General features: G+C 42.3%; 1 protein-coding gene across 3 annotated transcripts in view; it reads left to right on the forward strand.

Annotated features, from left to right (window-relative positions):
* The window catches only part of FNDC3B (fibronectin type III domain containing 3B), a 339246-nt gene that overhangs the window by 123018 nt on the left and 191502 nt on the right, over window positions 1-24726 (forward strand). Inside the window, exon 1 of one of the 3 annotated variants that reach the window (XM_045788652.2) lies at window positions 15621-15954. The exons of the other annotated variants lie outside the window; for them this stretch is intronic. Coding sequence (XP_045644608.2) covers window positions 15777-15954 — 178 coding nt within the window. The 5' untranslated portion in view covers window positions 15621-15776. Of the gene's footprint in view, window positions 1-15620; window positions 15955-24726 lie in introns of those variants that run through there. 3 annotated transcript variants of the gene reach the window in all.

Genomic DNA, 24726 nt, shown 5'->3' on the forward strand with positions numbered 1-24726 from the left:
TGTTCCCCCATGCCCCTTTCCCCCAATCACTTACCTTTGGGGATAATCATTTTTCTTGTTTTTCTTTGTTGCTTTACTGTATGCACACAAGCTCTCGTAGACACCTATGTGTGCGTACACACACACGCACATACACACTGAGAAGTGTAGTTTAGTTTGCTTGTTTTTAATCTTTACGTAAATGAAACCATACTATATGCATTCTTTCCTGACTTCTTTTGCTAAATATTATTTTATGAACTTCAAAAATAACGTGTAGGTCTTCATTCATGCTTTGGTTATAGGGTTTGAGTTCCTTATTTTCATGTTCCTCTCTTGACGAACATTTGGGTTGTTCTTGGTTTTTGGATATTACGAACAGTGAAGCCACATACATTCTCATTTGTGTCTCCAGGCCTATAGGAGTTTCTCCAGAATATTTACCATGGAATGGAATTACACCTTCACTAAACAATGGCAAACTTTCCCCAAAATGCTTCAGTGCTTGCTTCCCCAACCTTACCAGCCTTATATAATGTCAGACTTTAAACATTTGGCAGGGGTGTCTGGCTGGCTCAGTGAGTGGAGCATGCCACTTTTGATCTCAGGGTCATGACTTCAAGCTCCACACTAGGCATAGAGTTAACTTAAAAAAGAAGCCAGCAAACATATATATACATTGTGCCAGTCTAGTAAGTAGTTCTGTAATGATATCTCATCATGGTTTTAATTGGCACATCTCTGAGTGTTTTACTACTTTTAAAAATTTCACCAGTTATACAGATGCAGTTATATTTTCTATTTCTTCAAAGGGAAGTCGGCATTGAGTTACATGAAAATTGTATCTGTGCTATTGGAAAACTCCTTATATATCTTATAACTTAAACTAGATCACTTAGATGTGCACCATGAGATTTCTTTTCTTGCCATGTAAGTAACTCGTGTAACAAAGTTAAAAATGTATGTAATTGTTTATCAGTTGCTTGGTATCTTTTACTGAATTTACAGGCAACTACAAGCAGTAAGTCTGTGGTTTGCCAACATTTATTCTAAGCCCACTTTATTTTTTAAAAAAAATTTTAATGTATTTTTTTGGGGGGAGGGGCAGAAGAGAGACTATACCAAGCAGGCTCCACAACCCTGAGATCATTACCTGAGCTGAAGTCAAGTGTCGGACGCTTAACCTACTGAGCCACCCAGGGGCTCCTAAGCCCGGTTTATGTAAATTGTCATTTTTTATGTTGAATCGAGAACTTATACTTTAGAGGAATTCACAACATCTAGATACTAGGAAGTAATACTTTTTGTGTGTGCATGATATGTGTCAGTGTGTGTACGTATATTTGTGCATATGTGCAAGGAAGTACTGAAAGATGTGGCATTTTGATCGTCTTGGTTATTATTTGGTGCCAGAAGCAGGAAGTTATTGATTTTAAAGGGAAAACTAATAATTTGAAAATTTAACAGCAACCTAAAAGGAAATCTTGCTGAATTTAATGAGAAAAAGACTATCACTTCAAATGTGTGGAAATGGGCCGAAAGTGGAATTTTTTTGGTACGAAATTAAGAAAAAAGGACTTATGAATATGACTTGTAGAAGTGGAAAATTTCACTATAGTACACTGTACTTGGGGTTTTGCTATTTTGTGTGTGTGTGTTTTCAACTTGAAAAAAAAATAGCTACAGGTGAGCATCATCTTGTTGGGGGTGGGTTGGCGTAGTGCTTTAAGACAGAAAAAATAATGAATTACTGCCGTTACTTTCAGTTCTTGGAATATAGATGAATATGGATGAATATTAGGTTGTTATTTGGGAGAACATACTTTCTGTCCCATCACATCAAGTATTTTATTATAGTTTTCAGTTAGTAGCATAAATTATTTTCATACCTTACTCTTGAATATTTGTATTTTTCAAGATATTCCAGGAATACTGCACTCGTAGTACTATAAGAAGAGCTTACCCAGAACAGAATTCTGTATTTCAGCGAATTTTTGTGGGGGAGAAGGGATAGTCTCAAGCAGTTTCCCTCATTGATACTGGAAATCTAAGTAGGACTGTTGAATCACTTTACATTTTTTGTTTTTATAATTAAATATTTGACCAAATTACAGTTTGTTTCCCCATGTATACAATTGCAATATATTTTACAGACTTACTCTAGATTGAAAATTTGTCCTGCACCATACAGAGCAGAATTAGTCTTTGTTTTTTCAGTACACTAAATTTCAGTTCTAAAGTCACATAAATTTTTATTGTTTTCTACAAGTAAAATCCTATTTTATAAATTGTCTCATAAAAAGGTCCACTTGATAGAACAACATTTACAAATGGCGATGGTAGGTACGAAAAAAAAAAAAAGGAAAACTGCCAGAAATTATTTACTTACATGACTTGGGTGTTCACAGACTTGAATTTTGCTGTAATCTTTGTGAATCACATTAAGTCAAGAAATGCAGGAATATTCCAACATACATCTATTTGTACTAGAAAATAACTTGGTTGTCAAGACAGATTGTTTCATTTTGTTCTTTTGAGAAGTGCTTGCTTTTATTGTTTGGAGGGTATTTCTGTTTCTCCGGAGAATGACTGAGTACTGTGTACGTTGGAGACTAAGGGTGTCTGAAGATGTCTTCTCAGTATTATTTGATACATGAAAGGCTTAAAACACTCTGATTTATATTACTAGATGTATTGACACTTCAGGAAATTATATTTAATTCGTTTCAACAAATAATTTTTTTTAACCTATATTACATCTTGCCAGGGGCAGGGTATGCTAGGCACATTGCAGACTGTTGAAGTTGAAATGAAGGAGATTAAATTGTATGGAATCCAGGGACTAAAATATGTACATTTCAGAGTAAGCATCTCTGAAGTTTATTTCAGATTTTTATATCCTAGATTAATTAATCTAGATTAGAGTGTGTGTGTCTGTTGACTTTGGGTGAAAAGTCAGCATGTTAAAGCTACCTATTTCACTCTCAATTAGGAGGATTGCAATCTTATAGCTAAACTTGGGTATCTTTGGCTATTTCCAGTATGTATTGGACTGTTTGGATCACTGCTGTATTTCTAGTGCGTCAGAATATGTCCTCTAAATTTTTATTGAATGACTTCGTAGAGTGAATGAATGAATGAGTGAGTGAGTGAGTGAGTGAGTGAATGATTATTAGCCCGTCTTTGATTGTTTGAGAGCATGTGAGGTATGTTGAGTTGTTGCGTCTCTCCCTATTGAAATGGTTCTTATGAGTATAGTCAGAAGTAATTCACTTGAATGCATGTGCTCTCGTCATAATCTGCTTGTCCACACACTCTAGAATTGAGATCCATAGCTCTCCTATGTTCATTTCTCTTTTAAGAATAATTATGACTGTCCACAGGACACCAAGGTGGCACAGTTGGTTAAGCATCCAACTCTTGATTTCGGCTCAGGTCATAATCTCATGGTTGTGAGATCAAGCCCTGCTTCTGGCTCCATGCTCAGTGCAGAGTCTGCTTGGGATTCTTTCTCCCTCTCCCTCTCCCCCTCCCGCTTATGCTCTCTCTCTCTCTCTCAAATAAATAAATCTTAAAAAAAAATAATAATTATGACTGTCCAAGGTAATGACTAAAGAATCAGAATCTGTAAGAACTCTTGGAGGTCAGAATAGTCATATCTTTATATACCTACTCAAATGATTTAGAATTTTGGAGGTCTCTTTATCTCTCTTCCTCTTTAGCTTTTTCCCAGGAAGATAATAAAAAAGATCAAAAATGTTAGTGTCACTTACTTTTCTACAAAAGGAACACATTTAGATAGTGACATAAAGAGAAAAGTTCCCTTTGTTTCATTTGCATTTATCATCTTGCTCATTTAATTACTCTATTGTTCTACTAGGTTGGAATAGTGATGTTCTCTCATTTTGTAGTATAGTGTCTGGTGCACGGTGTTCTCTCATTTTGTAGTATAGTGTCTGGTGCACGGTGTTCTCTCATTTTGTAGTATAGTGTCTGGTGCACGGTGCGTAAATACAGATTGGCTTTACTCTTGTCTGAGATCACACCGTTAGTTCTCTCATTTTGTAGTATAGTGTCTGGTGCACGGTGCGTAAATACAGATTGGCTTTACTCTTGTCTGGGATCACACCGTTAGTTGAAGCAACCGAGATTGCATGTAGTTTTCTTCCATTTTACAGCCTATTCCTCTTTTCGCTGGAGTTAAGTTTTCAGAGAGACGATTTTGAGTTATACTTTTCTGAAAAAAGTGATCATATTCCAATGGCATGCTTATCCTGTATTTCCCAACATGGACAGGATTTTGGCCTAGCCCTGTTTTCATGCTGTGGCATAGGTCTTTTCCCTACACGGAACATGCTCCTGACCGTTTGTTGGCTGCTTGCGGTGTGTTCACTAATACATCCTCTGTAACACACTGTTTACCCTCATTTTTCAAGTTACAGTTTCACATTGTTACGGTCAGTGAAGATAACAGAAAATACCTGATATTGGCCATTGTGACCCATATTGCCATATCGTGGCATGGTTTGCTGCTCCCTTGAGTCGGCTAGCTACAGACTATAGTGTGCCCCTCCCACTTTCCTACTAATGTTATAAAAGGGCTCTGCCAGCGTAGCCCTTCTTCTACTCTTTGATTCCTGCTATATTGAAGTTGGGGGAGGCAGAGAAGGTGTTGCTATTTCCCTACCATTCCATTGCACTTTAGCCCAGGACGATGCAGTGGGACTGAGCAGGCCACGTCACTGGAGTGCCGCAGATGGCTTGTCCCATCTCACAAGAGCTGGTTGTCAAGTTTTCAGACATTTCATGAGCTGGTTGTTAAAAATCGCCATCATTGGGGCGCCTGGGTGGCACAGCGGTTGGGTGTCTGCCTTCGACTCAGGGCGTGATCCCGGCATCCCGGCGTTGTGGGATCGAGCCCCACATCAGGCTCCTCCTCTATGAGCCTGCTTCTTCTTCTCCCACTCCCCCTGCTTGTGTTCCCTCTCTCCACATCAGGCTCCTCCACTATGAGCCTGCTTCTTCCTCTCCCACTCCCCCTGCTTGTGTTCCCTCTCTCGCTGGCTGTTCCTATCTCTGTCAAATAAATAAATAAAATCTTAAAAAAAAAAATCGTCATCATTAAACCATACAAACGTACAGCTTAAATTATATTTAATAACAAAGATAATAATTACTTAAAACTTCTCACTTCCTGGTTATTTTACTCCATGTTGATATGGTCTATGCTCTCAAGGTTTTATAGGTCAGGTGTATCTAGATGGTGGAAATGCTGGATAGCAGGGTGTTGCTCTACTTGTCTTTTCGAGTCCACGTTCAGTGCTGTCATGTGGTGGTTGATATTGGTCCTGGACTGTTTATATGGAGGAAATTGGCAAACACTACAATCTAGGACGTACCTCCCCCTTTTTTTCCTGGAGAGCCATTTGTTATTAAATATTTACAACCACACAATGCCTAGAAACGAGAAAGAGATTGATACTGTCATCTTTTGTGTTATTTGTTTGGTTCTCTTGATAATATTTAGTCACAGTGAGGGAAAGAAACAGCTAGGAGATAAGGAGACAACAGTGAGGAAGAGAGTTGAGGCACAGAGGCACACCTTAGCCTAGGAGCCAACACAGAACCACCTCAGATACATGCGTATGGTAAAACTGTACTGATTTCTTCACTGGCATTAGAGGTTATTTTTAGAGAATTTTCTTTAAAAAGATACAGTTTTGTAAAACAGTAATTACCTAATATCTCATTCTTAGCTGAAAACCATTTATCATAATTATTTAGGTTTTTTGTGCATAAATGTTATATAAACAGATCTAGAATAATTTAATAAACTTTATTTTTTTTAAACAAGTAGGATGCTTTTGAAGATTTATTTATTCTAGAGAGAGAGAGAGAGAGCAGAAGGAGGGTCAGAGGGAGAGAATCTTCAAGCAGACTCCCTGCTGGGTGTGGAGCCCCACACAGGGCTCCATCTCACAACCCATGAGATCATGACCTCAGCTGAAATCAAGAGTTGTTTGTTCAACCAACTGAGCCACCCCAACTTCATAAACTTTTAGAGCCCAGGGAGCCAGGCTTGATTTTGAGACGCATTTTGGTACCTTTACTCATTTTTAATGGTGTTGGTGGTGTATGTGTGCATGACTAGTAATTCAGCATTTCATAATTTAGGCCCATTTGTAGATACATGTATATGGGCCTCACTGTCAAAACAGCTAAGCTGGATTGTTCAAGCCCCCTCCCCCACCTCAGTGTCAAAGGTTTTCTTGGGCCACACAGTCATATTTGCTTAAGTGGCATCCCAGAATGCATCACTGATGTTTGAGGTTCTTCACCGGCAAGCCCATGTCAGTACCCATAGTCCTTTCTGTTCCATAGGGGCCTTGAACACTTGTAGACACCGAAAGCCTCGTCGATGCTGCCGGAGGTGCACAAGAGTGGCTGGAGGGGTTGCCTGAGCAGGGCTCTGGAATGTCATGCAACCTTCTGCTGAATGCACATTACTGAGCGTGAGGCCTACGGGGGGAATGAAGCCAGTTGGTGCACTTGGGAAGGGCGGGGCTTGTGTGTGCTCACAAAGTGGTTGCTACATATTAAAATAAATGCAGGGTTAAATGCTTCCTAAAGGGATGTTTTGTTAAGCAGGACGGTTTTGTTTACTGCAGAGATTAGGGGACTTTGTTGGGAAAACAACATGGAAGAGCAGTAGAGATGAGTCATGTATTTCCTGGCTACTTGACCAATATCAAATAATTAAGAACCATTTCATGGATAGGGCCAGGCAGCCAGAAGAACCTTCTACAGGAAACGACTTCATGATACCCGCTTTTTGAACAGAGGGGGCTGAGGTTAACTTGCTCTCATTGGGAAGCATGCCCCATAACGCTGCATGATGAAAGCCGCGTGTGCGCCGAAGAGGTGGCCCAGGTCCGTTCACTTCTGTCGGATGAGTTACCTTGTCCCCCGTCCTGAAAGCTCAAGGCTGCTGTTCCCATTGCAGTAGCGCTTTATGAAAATTCTCACGTGGTATCTCATATTTTATGCTTACCATAAGGAAGGAAGTTCATTGCTTAATTAGACTTAAAAGTGGGATTCTTGAAAACTGAAGGAACCTTCTGCCTCTCTGACTCCAGCACGTGAGTTTAAGCCCGGGTGGTCAGGCTCTGTCCTGCTTCTGCTGTTTGACGCAGGCCAGCTTCCTGGCAAGCTTTGCCATTTACCTTCCTTCAAGTAGGATCCTTAACATTCAAATCTAAGGGTTTTTTTGTTTGAATTTTATTATCTTTGTTATTTAATTGATATATTTCAAAATATTAGCCAAGTTCCACTCTTCTTCCCCCCCAATGACTCTTATTAAAAATAGACATGTGAGGCTAGAGGGGAAAATTATTTCCTAATCCTGTAGATTCCTGCAGCATTTTCCTTCCAAGAAGCTGGTCGTGCCTTCTCTGTCACTCTTCAGGTGGGTGGAGAATATTCAGAATTGTGGACAAATCATATAGTTATTGTCACGCATCCCCCCCCCCCCCCCCCCCCCCCCGCTGTGGTCAAGGCCACACGTGCCACATAGAAGAGAGGCCTTTGGTGAGTCAGGGCAGACACCCAAATTTGACCTTCGCTGTGGTAATGGTTGGGGTTGGGGGGGGGGTGAGGACGGTTATGATTCATTTCTTTCCTTCCTGGAGTTGCCCCCAGTCTCCATTCCATGGTGACGTCCAGAGCTGATGGAGAGAGAGGAAGGAAGGATATGATTTGTTCCCCTCCCACTCCAGGAGCCAAGTGGGCTTGGTGGGGAATGTGAAGGAGCCGAGTGGATGGAGATGATTGGGAGTGTCCATGCGTAGTTTCTGTTCCTCTCACTTGGTCTTCTCCATGGCCCCTAGTAAACCAGCAGAAGTCCGCGGCTGAAATGAAACACGTTCTGTAAATGCAGCTTTCACGTATTGAAACCTACTCTTCCCACTATTGACCTCTCTGTCTCTGTCTCTCTCTTTTTACTAGCTAGTTTTGAGTTCAAACCAAGACAACGGAATTTCATTATGCAAATCTTTGAGCCATTTGCATGGCATCAGCGCCTTAGTATTGCTCTAATGTTAAAAGTCGTCTCTGTTTACTGTAAGATAAAACCTTTGTGTTTAGTTGGAAAAGAAAGGGACTCCTTGGAGGCCTTTGCCAGTGGCTGTATGAAGATCTGTGGCTGAGACCTATACACAAAGGCCTTCTGTGCTGGGTCTCCGTGGCCCTACAAAGGTGGTAAGCCGAGCTGAGAGGGGAAGGCTGTGGAAAAGCAAAGCCAAAACTCCTACGTCCATTATTTCAAAATGAAGTTGCTCCTTTATTTAGAAAACAAAGTGACACACCAGACAAGTACATAAACATTTCATATGATTATATGAAGACAGGCTAAAATGTACTTTACAAACACGTGGTTCAAAAGCACACACTCCTTCATCTTCTCTGAAATTAACTGCCATTTTCTGTATGATGTAGCACGCGCACTCTGACTTAGTAGAAAATTCTGCTTGCTTTCCGTGTTTTCCCTTGCTGTAGATGTGGCACGTATTACTGCTGGATACTTAGATGCCCAGCATTTTTTCCCCTCCATTTTTTTATTAAAGAACGGGATATCTTTTTAAACCTCCTCTTCATATATTAGTAGGAACAGGGAACATAATACTGGTAGAAGTGGGCTTGGGGGAGGCTTGGAGGGAGGGATTGCATTCTTTGGACGTTCCTGAGAGGAAAACAGCTGTATTAACTTTTTTTTTCCCCCCTTCTTCGGGGGCGGGGGGGGGGGGTCCCTGAGGGGGGGGGTGGAGGCAAGTACAAGGGCATCTCCCCTGACACTCAAATTCCAGCTCTTTACAGCTGAGCACAGACAGCTTGGCACAGCTCTGCCTGGAGCTAGTGTGCATGTGTGTTACAGTTCTGATTATTAGCCAACAGAAAACAGCTGTATACATTAGTAATGAAAGTACTTTGAAATAAAAAATCCAATAGTAGTGTTTTCCCCTATAAACACCAGATGTGTGTAGGGGTTTTACCCCATGTCTGCCCTGTATTTTAGCACCATTGTTCAGGGATATAAATGGAAGCCAGCATTTGAAAGGTCGACATGTGGTAAAAGTAGATATGTTTGTAGCAAAATAGGTATGTTGTGGTTGACTAGAAACATTTTAAGGTTTATTATTTTAAGGAGAGCCATTGCTGCCTGGCCAGTCATTCCATTCCTCCTCTGCCTCTTACAAAAAGAAAACATTGTGTGTCTGCAAAAATATGCTCTACTATCAGGATTCAAACACCCCCTGGTCTAAATCATTTAGCAGCTTTTAGTGCTGTCAGTAGGTAAATGATGGTTTAACGGATGTACGGTTTGATACATGTTTTCTAAGGCATCTCTGAAAATGAGCATTTTCTTTTTGATGCCTGTGGGAATTTCTGTACTTTTGTTGGAGTGTATTTAAACCTGATCAAAAACTATCTGCATCTCATTTTCTGGATTAAAAAAAAAAAAAAGTGACCAAGTAAGGAATATTTCAGATTAGAAGTAGGAATATCTTGCGTTCTTAGGTCTCAATTTCTGGATTTTTTTTTATGTGACTAAGGGATGTCTGAATTTGCAAATCTGAGAGAAAAATCAAAGATTCCCTCCTTCTCCCCCCCCTTCCTCCTTTTCCTCCTCCTCCTTTTTTTGTCCCAAAGCAATACGTTCCTGGAGGAAAGGAGCATTTCCTGACTGGTCCTGGGGAAGAAATGAAGTAGAACTGGTATTGAAAAGGAATCTTTCAATGGGAACACAGCAAAAATACAGTTCCAAAAACTCACCTGGGGAATTCCCAGATTCTTTGAAACCTTGCATGTCAAATAGCGTAATATAAATACAGGTTCACACAAACTGGTTTGATGTTTCAATACCTATTTTTGTATGCATTTGCAGTTGTTCTGTGACATCATGGTTTTAAAAACAATCACGATTTGAATATAAGGAGCCTTTCTTTCCTTTCTTTCATTTTCTCAAATTCTTCAATGAAAGATGAAAGGCAAGCCCAGGGGTGGATTGCTAAGGGTTTATTCTAGTCTGAGTGACGTCAGTTTTCCTACAGCTGTAATTAATCTTCTATCTTAATGCCTCTCGTCCGTAGAATGTGGGCATTGAAATGATTCTTCAGTTTGTTGGGAGAAAATTCCAGTAAAGTCACTTATAGAAAACTTTTAAAGTTAAATTATTAACTTTTCCTAAGGAGTCTCTTAAGGGAAGTTTTCTTTCCCCTTTGCATTAAGTGAGAGAAAAAGAAACCGGGATACAGTAAAATGAAGGAGGAATGTTATGAGCCTTTTGCTCAGGGGTGAATGATAAGGGAATTAGGAGAATTCGCTTTTCTGCCTGTTATAAGGGTTATCTGTTCCTTCCTTTGGACATCTCCCTGGTGGTCCCAAGGCTTGTATCACATTCTTTTTTATCCCGAGGGTCCTGAACTTGACCATTACCATTTTAAAATCAAGCCCAAAGGGTTACCACACACCTTCATGGCAATTTCTCCATTCAGATACAAGAAGTAAACAACAATTCCAATGGCTTCTTTGAACCCACTGTCTGTAGAAGACCCGATGTGTAATTTTGGAGCTACTGCGTGAGTCATGCTGGAGATGCTCGAAGCCTCACGCTGCCCGAGGACAGAGGGGCTGTTGCTGTGGCAGGAGGGCTGAGATGGGAACCGGAGGAGCTGCCAGTGGGATTCGTTCAGTGTTGATATAGCCTGGCTCAGCAATGTGTTATTTACAGGGAAAACTCTGAGTCCATCCTCGAACTGAGAATCCATTCATGCATGTCGTAAAAGATGCCCTTTGGGGGAATGTTTCTGTGCTCTGCGGCCACCTCCTCTGACACGGAATCCGGAGCCTCTTGGTGAGGGCTCTGAAGGCCCTGCCGCTTTCACACCTCTAGGCACAGAAAGATTCCCGTTTTCCCGGACTAAAGGGTGGATTCATCATTCAACTCGTTATGACCAAAAGCATTTGAACATATTTGGAGAAGACTACTCTTGTGTTCTAGTGGGAAAATTCTAAAAGACCAGAAGTTTCCAAATACTGAACCTTATTCTGGAAATAGCTCAGTTTCTGCCTGCTTTGTTTTCTGCTGCAGGGTGAGACCCCCATTTAGTTTAGTCTTGTGAATTGAAGCCTATTTATACACTACGAAGTCTGATAGACGGACTGTTATTTTTAGCCTGAAAATCATGTATTTGAAACTCCTAAAGCTGAATGACAATCTCGTCTTGCTTAAAATTCCTTCTAGTACTTTTCAGCCAATGGAAGGGAAAATATAAACAATTTGTTAATTGCAACAGCTGGTCTCTGATTATTTTTATGTTAATGTTTTGAATGGGTGGATTCGGAAGATTTTTAGAAAGAGCATCTGGCTTAATGTAGTCCTATTCAGACCTCAATCTTGAGAAGTGGAACCAGCCTCTTCAAAACAAACAAACAGAAGCCTCATACGGAATCAGAGGGTGACTGCAAAGGCACGGTGAGCTTTCTGTACGGTCGTAGAGGAGAGGGAGGACAAATGGTCCCGGTTAGGCTGCGGCCCAGCAGCGTCTTACTGGATTTAGCATGGTGTTTATCTAACTGCTGTGGTAAATGAGGTGAAGTCTTTTGCGTATACAGTTAATTCCCAATTATTCATACATGCTTTGGCCACATTGCTGATTCTCTATGGACTTTGGAGACCTTTCCTCTGAGGACCCCCCCCCTGCCCTCCGATTTGTTGTCCATCCGGTCCCCTTGTCTAATTTCCTCTCTCACCATGCTTTCTCAGAGGGGTTCCCAGCTGCTCTCCTCATTTTCATTTTTGTTTCCTTCTCAGGCCCCTGCTGCTTTGCTTTCCCTGCTCTGGTCCCTGGATTTACCTGACAGTCCAAGGCTCCTGTCTCATGGCGCTTTTGTGGCTCAGTTATGTCAGGTTTGTGACAGAGAAGCTAGTTATCGTCAGGGAAAAACTCCAGAAGATGATGTCTGCTGCCCCTTGTTTCTCCTCCTGTCATCTGTGGGCCTTGGCGGAGTAAAGGAGGGGAGACTGAGTGGAGAAAGTATTTTCCCCAAAACATTTCTGAGCTGTTCTTTTAAATGGTTTCTTCGGGATTTTACAGACCTGTGGAGGAGCTATTAGAGCCAAATGCTTGAATAGTCTTTCACCCTTCATTTTCTCAACTCAGACGTTTCTCCGTCCCATTGCCGAAAGGCAAATAATTAGAGAGGGGCCACTGAGAGTGTGTTTATCTGAGGAAAGTCCAGCTTTGGGAGTGAGTGCGGCTACAGCAGCAGGAACAGCCTCGGGTGGTTCTTCATTTAGCAAATGCCTAATTTATTGAGTTCTTTTTATATTTTGAATACTGTGGAAGATAGAAAATGAATTTGACCTATATTCTTTCTTTAAAGAGGTTTAAATAAATCTAAGAGAGGAGTCTGCCCAGAAAACCGTAAGTCGAACGCCAGTACATAAACACTTGATGACCATAATATGTGAGAACCTTGTTGAGTGTAGATGAGGTGTTGGGGCTCGCCCAAGAGGACACCGTTTCTCCTGGGGAGGGGGCTAGAGTTAGGAGCTGTAAGAACTTCCGCCCTAATACTCCTTTTCTGCACGAGGGGATGGGAATGAAAATTCCTGTGCTGAATAGTCTTATCTAGATAGTTTTTATGAACCCAGTTTTGTATTTTAAATGTCTACAGAGAATATAAATTTTCTCCCATCATATGAGTGCTCCGTTCCCAAACCAATCCCAAGCCAGGTAATTGGTTGAAAAGCCTTTGATTAGCCAATCAGATTTTGGATAAATCGACACTAAAGCAGTGTACATCGGATTCACAGAAGAGTCCTTCCTTCCCTCACCGATGCCTCGCGGTGTTTGGTTGATCTGTGCTCCCAACTGAAGCTTTGGTTTTCTCAGACCAAGCGAGATGAAACTCAGCAAATTTTAAGGAAGGGGAGCTGTAAAAGACAGAGGTCTGGTAATAACAGGACTGAAAACCTACAAGGATTCTGAGAACATGGTAGTTTTCAGTGAGATTTCTGTTTAAAGTTTGATGCTTTAAGAGGCCTAACCTTCCATGGAATGTCTCAACTCATTCTTGGTGTTCATGAGATGTTTTTGTCACCTTTAAATATGAGCCAAATAAAAATCATCTCTACGTTGGGGTAGAAGACTTCATTCCTGCTGTAACTACGGATTTCATGGGGAGGATGAGAGAGGGTCCTGGGATTAGAGATGATTTTGGTGCATCCCTTTAGAATTCCTGTCCAGGATGGTGATGGTCAAGTGAGATCATGTGAGAGTGCTTTATAGTTGGAAAGTGCTAGAGGAATCATGAGTTTATCAGAAACTAGTTCAGCAGTTATTAAAGTGTGACCGATGTCACTTTTCTGAATGACCTATAGTGCCTGTTAAAGATTTAGGTTCTTGGGCCTAATCACGAGTCTGCTGGTCAGAATCTCTGAGGGCAGGGACCTGAGAATCTGCATTTTAACACACTCCTTGGGCCTTCCTTCTGCACTTTAGACCAGAGCACTTACCCTAGAGCTACAGCCTTTGGAAGTGTGAGGTTGCCAGTTGTGAAGCTTTGCTGTTGGATAGCAGGGGAGTGCGAATATAGCTCAGAGCTGACTATAGTGTTAGCTCGAAGGGGTTGCAAACATCTCTTCTGTCTCGGAAATAGGTGTGAAAGACCTTCCTCTTGAAAGCCTATTATGTGCTCGACATAATTTGCTTATTTGATACCACTTTCCCAATAGCCCCGAGGAAGGTCTGATTCTTTATAACCCCTGTGTTTTGCACAGGGGCAAGCTGAGGGTCAGAAAGGCTAGGTAACTTGCTTAGGACCACGCAACGACTCATGAAGGAACTGACCTTGAATCCGATCGGAGTCTGAAACGTAAGCTCTCGGCTGCTGTCTGTTCTAGATTGCCAAGTGTCGATGGTCCCAGCCCGTGAGGGTGAGGGGGGTGAGGAGAGGCGGGCAGAGGCTAACATATCATTGCAGCTGTAGGCTAGTATGGCCAGAATGCTGGCCCGTGGAAGCCAGACAAGCTAAAATCCTGGCAAACCCATTAGGCATGATGTACTGATGGGTGAATTGGAGGCCTAGGGAACATTTGTAAGAAGTTGGCTGCCTGTCACCCGAAAGCTCGCATGCTGACTTTCTAAAGCAGGTGGGAAGAAAAGATCACAAGCTTTGCTTAAAACTGCCTGTGAACTTTTTATGAGGCTTTTTAAATCACCACTCATAATGCTCTTCCTTGGCAGATGGTAAGACACAGTCCGGTAAGAGTTAAGGAGCTCCAGTTTTGCAGGGGGTCAAGGCTGTCTCGTTAGGAACAACAGGTAAATGGGAGGGACAGAAGGCAACAAACAAAAGCTTGATGTGTAGAAACCCAGTGAGCTGGGATATCCCTGCAATCCCACGTTCTTGTCATTTTAATATGTCTTAGAACCAAAGATATCTGTGGAGAGATGGTAAAAAGGATAAAAATGCAGATTACGATAGAAGTCCACAGGTAAGGAAAATTGGAAGAAGTCCGAAGTTGTTTGTGGGTAGAAAGCCTGTGCCACACTCTGAGCCCCGCGTCCTTTGCTCCCGCGCTGCCCGTTAAGTTCAGCTCCCTCACACAGCCAGTGGTGAGCGTTCGTGGTTTTCATCGTCCTGGCTTGGGATGTAAGCATGAATATACCATACATCTTCGTGTTTGATCAGGAAGTTGTTTGTTTTTGGAATGTATAGTTTTGAAAAGGTTTACTCTGTATTTTGATGTTCTCTGGGGACCAGTGGGCCATGGAGTATCATAAAAATAACAGTTGTGATCGAGGTAAATATAGGATGTGAGGTTAGAAATTACGTTGAGGCAATCACAGCATCTATATTAAAACACTCACTTCATATCTATAGGGGAGATGGTATGAAGTGGGATTACCTGGGTTTTGTGCCATCCCCTCCCTGCTGGCAACATACATATAGTCCCCAAATACAAGGGTTTAGAGAGGTAATTCTGTCTCCTGGAACTTATTTTCCTCATCCGTCTGAAGAGGGGAATGACTGAATGACTTCGTTCAGGTTTTGCATTCTATAGTCCTCAACCACAGCTTTGTGGTGACCCTGACTGGCCCCATTCTGACCTAGCGACTTACGGAAGCATTTCTGGTCTCTTCCTTGCTTCACATTGGCTTCTTTTGATGGCACTTGTTCCTTAGTGGGTCCACAAGCAGAACTACGCGTCTCTTCCTCTGACGCACATGGCAGTGGGTGCGGGCAGCGTGGTCCCTTGGCTCCCCTTGTGCATCGGCTGTGCACCCAGCTCCGCAGTGTTTCTCCAGTGTGGTTGGTGGGTCTCCTGGGTGTTTGGAAAGCATGCAGATTCCTAGACCTCTCTCATCCCTATTGAGGATGAATCTCTGGAGGTATGGCTGTCTGCAGTCCATATTTTCCCAAGCCTCCAGAATTCTCTTCGGGCTCCCTGCACTTGGAGAGCCTGAATGATTCACCTCCAAGTATGTGCTGTGGTCTTCGGCTTTAACCCGCGTTTCCCTGAAAGCAAGCAGGCAGTGTGTGTGTGTGTGTGTGTGTGTGTGTGTGTGTGTGTGTGTGTATGTGTGTAAATAAAACTTCTGAGAATAAGTTGTACTCCTCTGGTTTATTCCCTCATGTAACAAATATTTGCATGCTTACTGCGCACAAAGCCCTGTGTAGTGGCTGTAGGGGTGGAGACAGGACAGAGCTCCGCAACGGATGGCATGTGAGGGATGAGGGGGAGGTCCGAGCACGTTTCTAGCTGGGTCTGGGAATCTAGTTGTGCCACCGAGAGAACTGGGTATACGGGGAGAGCAGGCAACAGCCCTGGAAGAGAAGAGGCCCATATAACTGGGAATTCACAGGGTGATGGTCAACTACGCCTGGACTTCTGGACCCGGTTACAAACTGGTACTACTTACTAGGGTCATAGTATCTTCGAGTTGGGAGGTGATGGTCTAGGTCCTGTTCAGTCTCCTCAGAAGCGGGAAAACCTGAAATCACTTGGAGCCTGTGGTTTAGGTTGGGGGAAGAAAATCCCGAGGGGAGCCACGATGTGTAAAGGTGACCTTTCCTTTCCCACTTGACAGAAACTGGTTTCCTTAATAATCTCTAACTGATTTTGGATCTTTACCAGAATAAGCTGGAAAAAGATTCGAAATGAGACAGGCCTTCCTAGCAGATACATTCATTTGATATTTAAAAAAAATGCTTTTAGAACGTACTGTGGTCGGTCAAGTAGTGTTGGTATGTCTTCTTTAAAGATAGCCACTCAGTACCTGCCTCCCTCCTGTAGCTAAGAGAGAGGGAGGCATCGGGGCCTTTCGGGGAGACAGACCGCTGCTCACCCGCTGAGTGGATGTCCTTGGGAAGCCTCCTAGTGTCTTCCCAGACTGCTTCACAAATCAGGATGTGTGCTTGTGTTTGTCCTTACTCTGGCCTGTTGAGTTTGAAGGGGTCTGGAGCTTCCACACCAGAAGTAGTTTCCAGTGTGTGTTCCTGTCTCAACAGCAGCGACCTCAGCATGGAGGTGGTTTTGCCCTTAGGGCAGTGACTTCCTTTGACCCACCAGAATCAGCAAGGTCGATGGCGAGAAATCCTTTGCCAACCGGACGGGGAGGCCGCAAGCGGAGGCTGGGTCAGCGGAGAGAACAACTCACGAGGCCGATTCGGTCACAGGATGGACAGAGTCAGGAAAGAAGTGTGAGTCAGGCTGGTGACTGTCCGTGGTGTCCTCACAGCAGCAGCTGGAGAGCCGGGTAGGAAGGCTGAGTCAGAACCGCCTGGGCCGAGGTCTGGACTGCACGGTGGGTATGGCGTGCCAGGCTCCAAGGGGACTTCCTGAGGCCCCGAGCTCGCTGGGCTTTTCCTCTTGTGGGGAACTAGTGATCAGCACCTTGGGGGCTGTGACCCAGTCCCTGTCCAGAGTGTCAGCCCAGGCAGAGTGTGGTGGCAGTTCCAGGCACGCTTTTGCGAAAGGTATTTGCAAGATGACTGGTCCGGGTGTGATTTGCATAGACCGTAGGAACTGTAGCGTCCCTCAGCAGGGAATTCGAGCCTGGGATCTTGAGGAAGTTTCTCTCCCTTAAGATGTCATCTATGTTTTTTTTAATACCAGTGCCAGTAAAACATGGTGATATTTGGAATAGATTATAAATGTTCTTATAGAATCTGTTTACTTTGGTGCCAGGATGTAATGAACTTGAGGTGCGAGAATGAGAACTAGAGGTGAAGTATGTTATTAGTGTAAGAAAGGGTTAAAAAGGAACTCAGAGTGTTATAAAAAGTTTTCTGCTCCTGAGCCCCGCCCTTTTGCCACACCAGCAGCAGAGAAATTATAGAAAGCTGATTGTGTTGTCTGTTTGGCAAGTCAAAGCAAGATGCAGCAAGCTAAAAGATGAGTATTCTAGATTGCTTTCACTTTCTGTGACATGAAGGTTCTAAATACAAAAAATAAGAAGCCCTTGGGCGGTTGCTCTTTGGAATTTGTATGGACAGATTCAGGTCGTCCTTATACTTCTTTGTGCTTTTTAAGAAGTGAGACTTCTGATTACTGAGTCAGAATTTCTGATAGCTTTTAAGTTTGATTATTTCAAAACACAGTTGGTTATATAAAATTTACATTTATAAAATGTCTGATTTAGTAGGAGGTAAAAATTGCCGTCCTGCTCCCAATTTCATTTCCAGAGGTTTATAATTGCCACGTACCGAAACCTAGAACTGCCCCTCTACTTAACAATATATTTGAAAGACGGATCTTTCTTTCGTTTTGTCATTAAAGTGAGTTGCTTCACTTAATTGTAGGTGCAGTACGGTTCTTAGAATGTTGTCAGATTGTGTGTCATTTTAATCCACTTTTGATTGTTGTTGGAAATACAGTTAGGCGGTTTTATCCATCTTACTGCCTGTTTACTTCTGAGAAAATTTTGTTTTGTCTTTGGATGACATTACCTGTCTTTCAGTCTTCTGTGGCATTTCATATTTCCTCTTATCCAAGTTTTGCTAGTCTTAGCACTTTATGTGCCTGGTCTATTCTAGTCCTTGACTGGGATACCCTTTCAGTATTGGTAAATTCAACTACACGATAAGTTTATTAAACTGTAGGAGAGATGTATCTTCTTCCTCACTCAGCCTCCCTTCCAGGGAGGAGATGTAAGTCTAGAAGTCCAACCATCTGATAAGTCTGGTAACTTTCCAATATTTCAACCGGTTACCTTGAGACTAAGGATTTCTTGTGTGGTTCTCCCTCTACCCCCTGCACCTCCATTTTGGCTTAGAGTTTTGCTCTAATATTGCTAGCTAGCTTCTATTCATTCTAGTGTGTCTTAGGTGTGTGGCTAGGTGTGTAACCTGCTTCTGATCCCCATGACGACGTTGAGATAAGTGCTGTTATTTAAAATACCAATGAAGACATAGAAATATAGAAAATATAAGTAATTCATCGAATTACTATTAAGAGATGGAGTGGAAATCTGAAGCCAGGTCTCAATTGACCTCAAAGCCTTCACTTTAAATTTCTGCTGCCTCTTGCATTGTTCTTTTATTCAGCTCATCCTAATGAGCTCTGACCGTCGCCATTTTGGGTGTTCGCGTTGAGAAGACCACAGCAAGTGGAACAGAGGATACAGACAGTAAAGAATTAAATGAGCGAACATGTACCATTACGAGAGGTGGTGATGGCTATGTAGAAAAGATCATTGCATAAGAGGGATGACGGGGGTATGCTTTCTGGCAAAACTTACAAAAATAAGAGAGAACTTTTCTAGTTATTGGTTCTGTTTAACATCCTAGAACGGTATGAACAAAAGCAAGAAAAAAAAAATTAAAGCCTTAAAAAATATTCAGGATCAGTAAAGTTTCAAGTCTTAAATGAAGTGGTGATTTTACTGGCAGATTGGCCTGTCAGCCTGCACACCGGAACGGCCGATTGCTCGTATCCCTCCCAGGGCGGTGTGACCAGCCAGCGGGTAAAGGTGAAGGAGCTGAAGGTTTAGAGGCTGGGAGCACCAGCAGTCCAGTTATTCCCAAGCCACAATACCAGTCTTTCAGATACTGGTTGTGAGAAATTTTCTTCTGGGGTTTTCTTTTCTTTAGGAAATACTGTTTTAAAATTATCTCACTAGGAAGTGCTAACAGATCTTCTCTGTTAGCCCTTTTGATAATTCTCACATACGAATATTTTTTTCCACTGTTCAGTGTTTGTTCTAGTCGGCGTGACACTTGGATGGTTGATTGCACTGTTTATATGCAGATTTTTCGTTTTACAGTGTCTGGCAGTCCACTATTCTGAGGCATAAGGCACAGAAAACAATAGCCTTCAGAGCAGTTGTGCACAGTCTGGGCGATACTGGATCGATACCTTGGATCCCAGGATGTGACTGGAGAAAAGCAGTGGACTAGCTGTGTTGGGTGAGGGAACCGAAGGTTCTGTAAGCACGCAGCGAACACGCATCTGGTTTGAAGAGCAGCTGGGGCGTCTAGAGCATTGGCAACGGGGCTTCCGAGGTGCGCGGAGCTGTTCGACCTAAGTTAGCTTAGGTCTACGCAAGATAGGTGCCACCCAGCATCGGGATATAGCTGCACGGTTTCGTGAGCCGCTCCTATTTGTAACGTTAGGAGATCGATGTTCTTCCTAGGCCCTTTCCACATTGCTCCTTGCAGCACTGGTCAGATAAAAAGGACAGGATGCACAACCGCTAAGCAAAGTCCTGTTGCAGCCTAGACAGCCAAGTGGCACATTAGAGCCTCAGAGCTGCAGCTCTCTTCCGATCATTCTGGGTGTGTCTGTGCTCTTCCTCAGATGGGCCTCTTCCTCAGGAGTCCGTCCCCCTCGCAACGTCTGAGATTCCGTTCTGTCCCACGATGTAAGGCACACCAAGGAAGACAGCCTCTTTGATTCCATAGAGACCCTTTATCATGGTGGAAATTGGACCCACCCCCCTCAGATTCTTCATAATACTTCCTGCCAAAATTGCCACAGACAGTCCGGTGGCCCAGGATGCGCAGCCTTTCGGTTGGATCACTTCATAAGCACTGTCAGCCACCTGTTCCACAAATGAAGTTTTTAAGATTCAGAAGTAAAGAAAAAAAAAAAAAGACCACAATTCAAATATTAAGAATGCATGTTGTTGACCATTCTGGAACTTGGTGTCCAGGCAGTGAACTACTAGCTATAAATTTTTTCCCCCCGGGGATGGTAGACAAAGGCGATTACTGTTTGCCATTTTGAAGATGCGGACTTTTATTAATGACTTTTGTCATCAACATTGATCTATCACAGAAAACCATTTCAGCTCCATTGTCTACTTGGTTGGTTCTTCTCTGGTAGGTTCTGTCAGTTTTATAGCATCTTTCATGTGACACATAACCTTTTCATTTACGAAAGGTCAGAGAAAGGATTTCCCATTTCTTTCCACTAGGTAGACTTAAAAAAATGTCCTAGCCTCATTCTGGCCCTTTTTCTTTCTCTCACCATACCCATTGATTGGCCCGATAGCCTAGAAATCTGTAGGCCAGCAATCCAGATAGACATAGAAGACCCTTAATCCTGTGTAAGGCCTCACCTCTGAAAAATAATTTGTGCTAAATCAGAACTTTTCTGTTTTCGTTACTCACATTCTTATTTTAGGGAAGTTGGAGACACTCGGTTCTTTTACAGAATGTATTTATCTTATTTTCAAGTGTTTAAAGATGGAGTTAGTTCTTTTGCAGTGATCTGTTCCTTACTGAGATTGGAAAGCAAATGTTTTATTTAAAAAACTCATGAAAAAAACTTAATTCCTTTCTATTTGCAATATGTCATGTTACCTTATATCATTTAATTTAGAATATGTTTATCATAGTTACGGGAAAATTGAGCTACTGTTGCCACAAAACAGGCCAAAGGATTCTGTGAACTTTGTATTGGTAATTTAGTTCCTTACAAAGACAGATAATTTGTCTCATGTATTCACTGTGTTTGAATTATGAGGAAGTAATTATACTGCACTAATTTAATGTAGATTTTGTGCCTTCTTTGCTTCTCTTTAGAAAACTTAATAAGTGTATATTGAATTCTTACTGAATTGCTAGCTCTTGCAAACCATCACTACTTTTGGGGACCATACCTTCTATTTTACTCAGAGACTAAGATTCTTGAAGACCAGGCAACAAAAAGGAGAGTGACTATAATTGACAAGAACCGAATTGTCGACGTTGAGGCTGGAAGAGGAAGAGCGCTGTGAAAGCTGAAGTAGGGCTTTCAAAAGTTGGGGAGCTTCACGAATTTCCGTGAAATAAGTGTTCTTAGAATTACTTGCCTCACTGCCCTCCTCCAGCAATGGTACTTTTTCTGTGTTGTTCCATCTGCTGTGGTTTTTTTAATTTATGGAAACTGGAAAAAGTAAATAATTGAGTTCATAAAGTCATCTGTTTCTTTTGATGTCTAAATAAAATCCGGCATTGCATATGCTCTTATCCTCACCTCCATGGCAATATTTTGTAGAGAAAAAACCCCCAAACAAACAAACAACCCCCCCTGAACTCCAAATTTGGAATTTGAACAGTGTGGCAGAATCCTTCAAAAAGCATCTGAAATGCTTGCTTTTTATTCAGTTAAGAATTTAAAGATTTATGGGTAGGACACATTTATGGGTGTCCCCTGTCACCCCTGAAAACAGCCCCCAGACTCATTGACAACCCCCACAGTCTTGGAAAGGCCTGACAAGCTGCGTAAATTTGACCAAGGGGGAAAATGCACATGCTATTTCCCCAGATTTCTGGTTTCTAGTTCCTTTGCACTATGCTATTTTTGTTCCTACTTTACAAGGCCTCCGCCAGCATGAGAGAGTGAAGTCGATGGGAGGAGAGAATAATGGATATTCTAAGTGTCCTCCTCTAGCATCTCCACTCTTTGTGTTTGTCTTTAACAGATGAGGTGGTGAGGAGAGGCTGGGGTTGAAGATTTTTCTGTTTCCTCGTTCTCTCCCTTGCCCTGTTCTCTCTCATTCATTCTGTGAGCTGCGTTATCAATTCATATTCATACAGGCACCTCCCTGTGGCGTTTCGGTGTTGTCATCAACAACCAGAAGGGGTAACATGGCCCATAGTTTGGCTGATTTGAGTTTCAAAGCCAAAGTTGTCGTTGGCAACATGATTTAACTTGTTTTTTATTTTTTAACTTATTTTTGTTTAGCTGCTGGAGGTATGAAACTGTTGTAAAATCTTGTCTCCAGGGGCGCCTGGGTGGCTCAGTCGTTAAGCGTCTGCCTTTGGCTCAGGGCGTGATCCCGGCGTTCTGAGATCGAGCCCCGCATCAGGCTCCTCGGTTGGGAGCCTGCTTCTTCCTCTCCCACTCCCCCTGCTTGTGTTCTCTCTCTCTCGCTGGCTGTCTCTCTGTCTGTCAAATAAATAAATAAAATCTTTAAAAAATAAAAAAAAAATTTTAAAAATCTTGTCTCCGGTATTGCTTAAGGTGGTGATAAACTTCCTGGTTTTTCTAAATGAGTTCTTCTGGGTTATTACCCAGTGGCTCGCCTCACAGAACCACGTGTCCTTGCTTCTCCAGTTGTATCAGAAGTATATGGCAAGAAGTAGAATCCTTTCGAATGTTTGTATTGCTCCTTCTAAAACTGGATCTTAAAATCCTATTATAAAAAATCCTATTTGTTTTGAAAAATGGATGCAGTTCTCTTAGGTGAAAACATTACTTGACCTCTGCTTATTTATTACGTAGTAGTAATGTGTAACAGAATACCTTTATTGGTTACTGACCGTTTGAGTGCTCTCAGCCGCCCAGCCAAAAGGGTGAGCTTCGTGTGAGTAGCGATGGCGGTGGTCTTGTTCACCTCTGTGTCACTCAGAGTGATACTTGCCACTTGGGCACTCAGTACATGTTGGAGAAATAATTGTTTTGTTTTTGCTTTTAAAGATTATTTATTAGATAGAGAGAAAGAGAGAGCGCACGATATGGGGGAGGGACAGAGGGACAAGCAGACTCCCTGCTGAGCAGACAGCCCCCATGCAGGACTCTACCCCAGGACACTGAGATCATAACCTGAACTGAAGGCAGATGCTTAACCAGCTGAGCCATCTCGGTGCCCCGGAATGATTTTTTTTTTTTTTTAAGATTTTATTTATTTGTCAGCGCAAATGTGTGTACATGAGTGGGGGGGAGGGGCAGAGGGAGAGGGAGAACAAGCTCCCCGCTGAGCAGGGAGCCTGATTTGGGACTTGATCTGACCCTGAGATCATGACCTGAGCCGAAGGCAGACGCTTAACGAACTAAGCCACCCAGGCGCCCCATATTAGCGTTAATATTTGCTTCCAAGGAACGGTGAACTTGGCTAAACTTTGTAAATTTCAGTCATAATAATGGGATAGTCACAATTTGTAATACTCATTTCTAAGATACAGTTCGCTTTCTACCATGGTGACATTTTAAAGGGGGAAATTTGTTTAAAAAAAAAGGTTCATTTTTTGATTTGTTTATTTGTTTCTCGTGTATTGAGTTTGAGAAGTTCTTTGTAGATCTTGGATACCAGTCCTTTATCTGTAGTGTCATTTGCAAATATATTCTCCCACTCCGTGGGCTGCCTCTTAGTTTTTCTGACTGTTTCCTTGGATGTGCAGAAACTTTTAATCTTGATGAAGTCCCATAAATTCATTTTATCTTTTGTTTCTCTTGCCTTTGGGGATGTGTCATGAAAAAGGTTGCTTTGGCTGAAATGGGCAGAAGATATGAACAGACACTTTTCCAATGAAGACATACAAATGGCTAACAGACACATGAAAAAATGTTCAAAATCATTAGCCATCAAGGAAATTCAAATCAAAACCACACTGAGATACCACCTTACGCCAGTTAGAATGGCAAAAATAGACAAGGCAAGAAACAACAATTGTTGGAGAGGATGTGGAGAAAGGGGATCCCTCCTACATTGTTGGTGGGAATGCAAGTTGGTACAGCCACTCTGGAAAACCGTGTGGAGGTCCCTTAAAAAGTTAAAAATTGAGCTACCCTATGATCCAGCCATTGCACTACTGGGTGTTTACCCCAAAGATACAGACGTAGTGAAGAGAAGGGCCATATGCACCCCAATGTTCATAGCAGCAATGTCCACAATAGCTAAATCGTGGAAGGAGCCGAGATGCCCTGCAACAGATGACTGGATTAAGAAGTTGTGGTCCATATATACAATGGAATATTACTCAGCAATCAGAAAGAATGAGTTCTCAACATTTGCTACAACATGGACGGCACTGGAGGAGATAATGCTTAGTGAAATAAGTCAAGCAGAGAAAGACAACTATCATATGATTTCTCTCATCTATGGAACATAAGAACTAGAATGATCAGTAGGGGAAGAAAGGGATAAAGGAAGGGGGGTAATCAGAAGGGGGAATGAAACATGAAAGACTATGGACTATGAGAAACAAACTGAGGGCTACAGAGGGGAGGGGGGTGGGGGAATGGGATAGACCGGTGATGGGTAGTAAGGAGGGCACATATTGCATGGTGCACTGGGTGTTATACACAACTAATGAATCATCGAGCCTTACATCGAAAACCGGGGATGTACTGTATGGTGACTAACATAATATAATAAAAAATCATTATTAATAAAAAAAAAAGGTTCAATTAAAATATTCTCATTTACATACTCTTTATTTTTCTGGATGTCATAAAAACAAATTTTCACTTAG

Source organism: Ursus americanus, chromosome 4 (assembly GCF_024610735.1).
Source record: "Ursus americanus isolate L20-20 chromosome 4, mUrsAme1.1.p, whole genome shotgun sequence".
NCBI lineage: Eukaryota > Metazoa > Chordata > Mammalia > Carnivora > Ursidae > Ursus > Ursus americanus.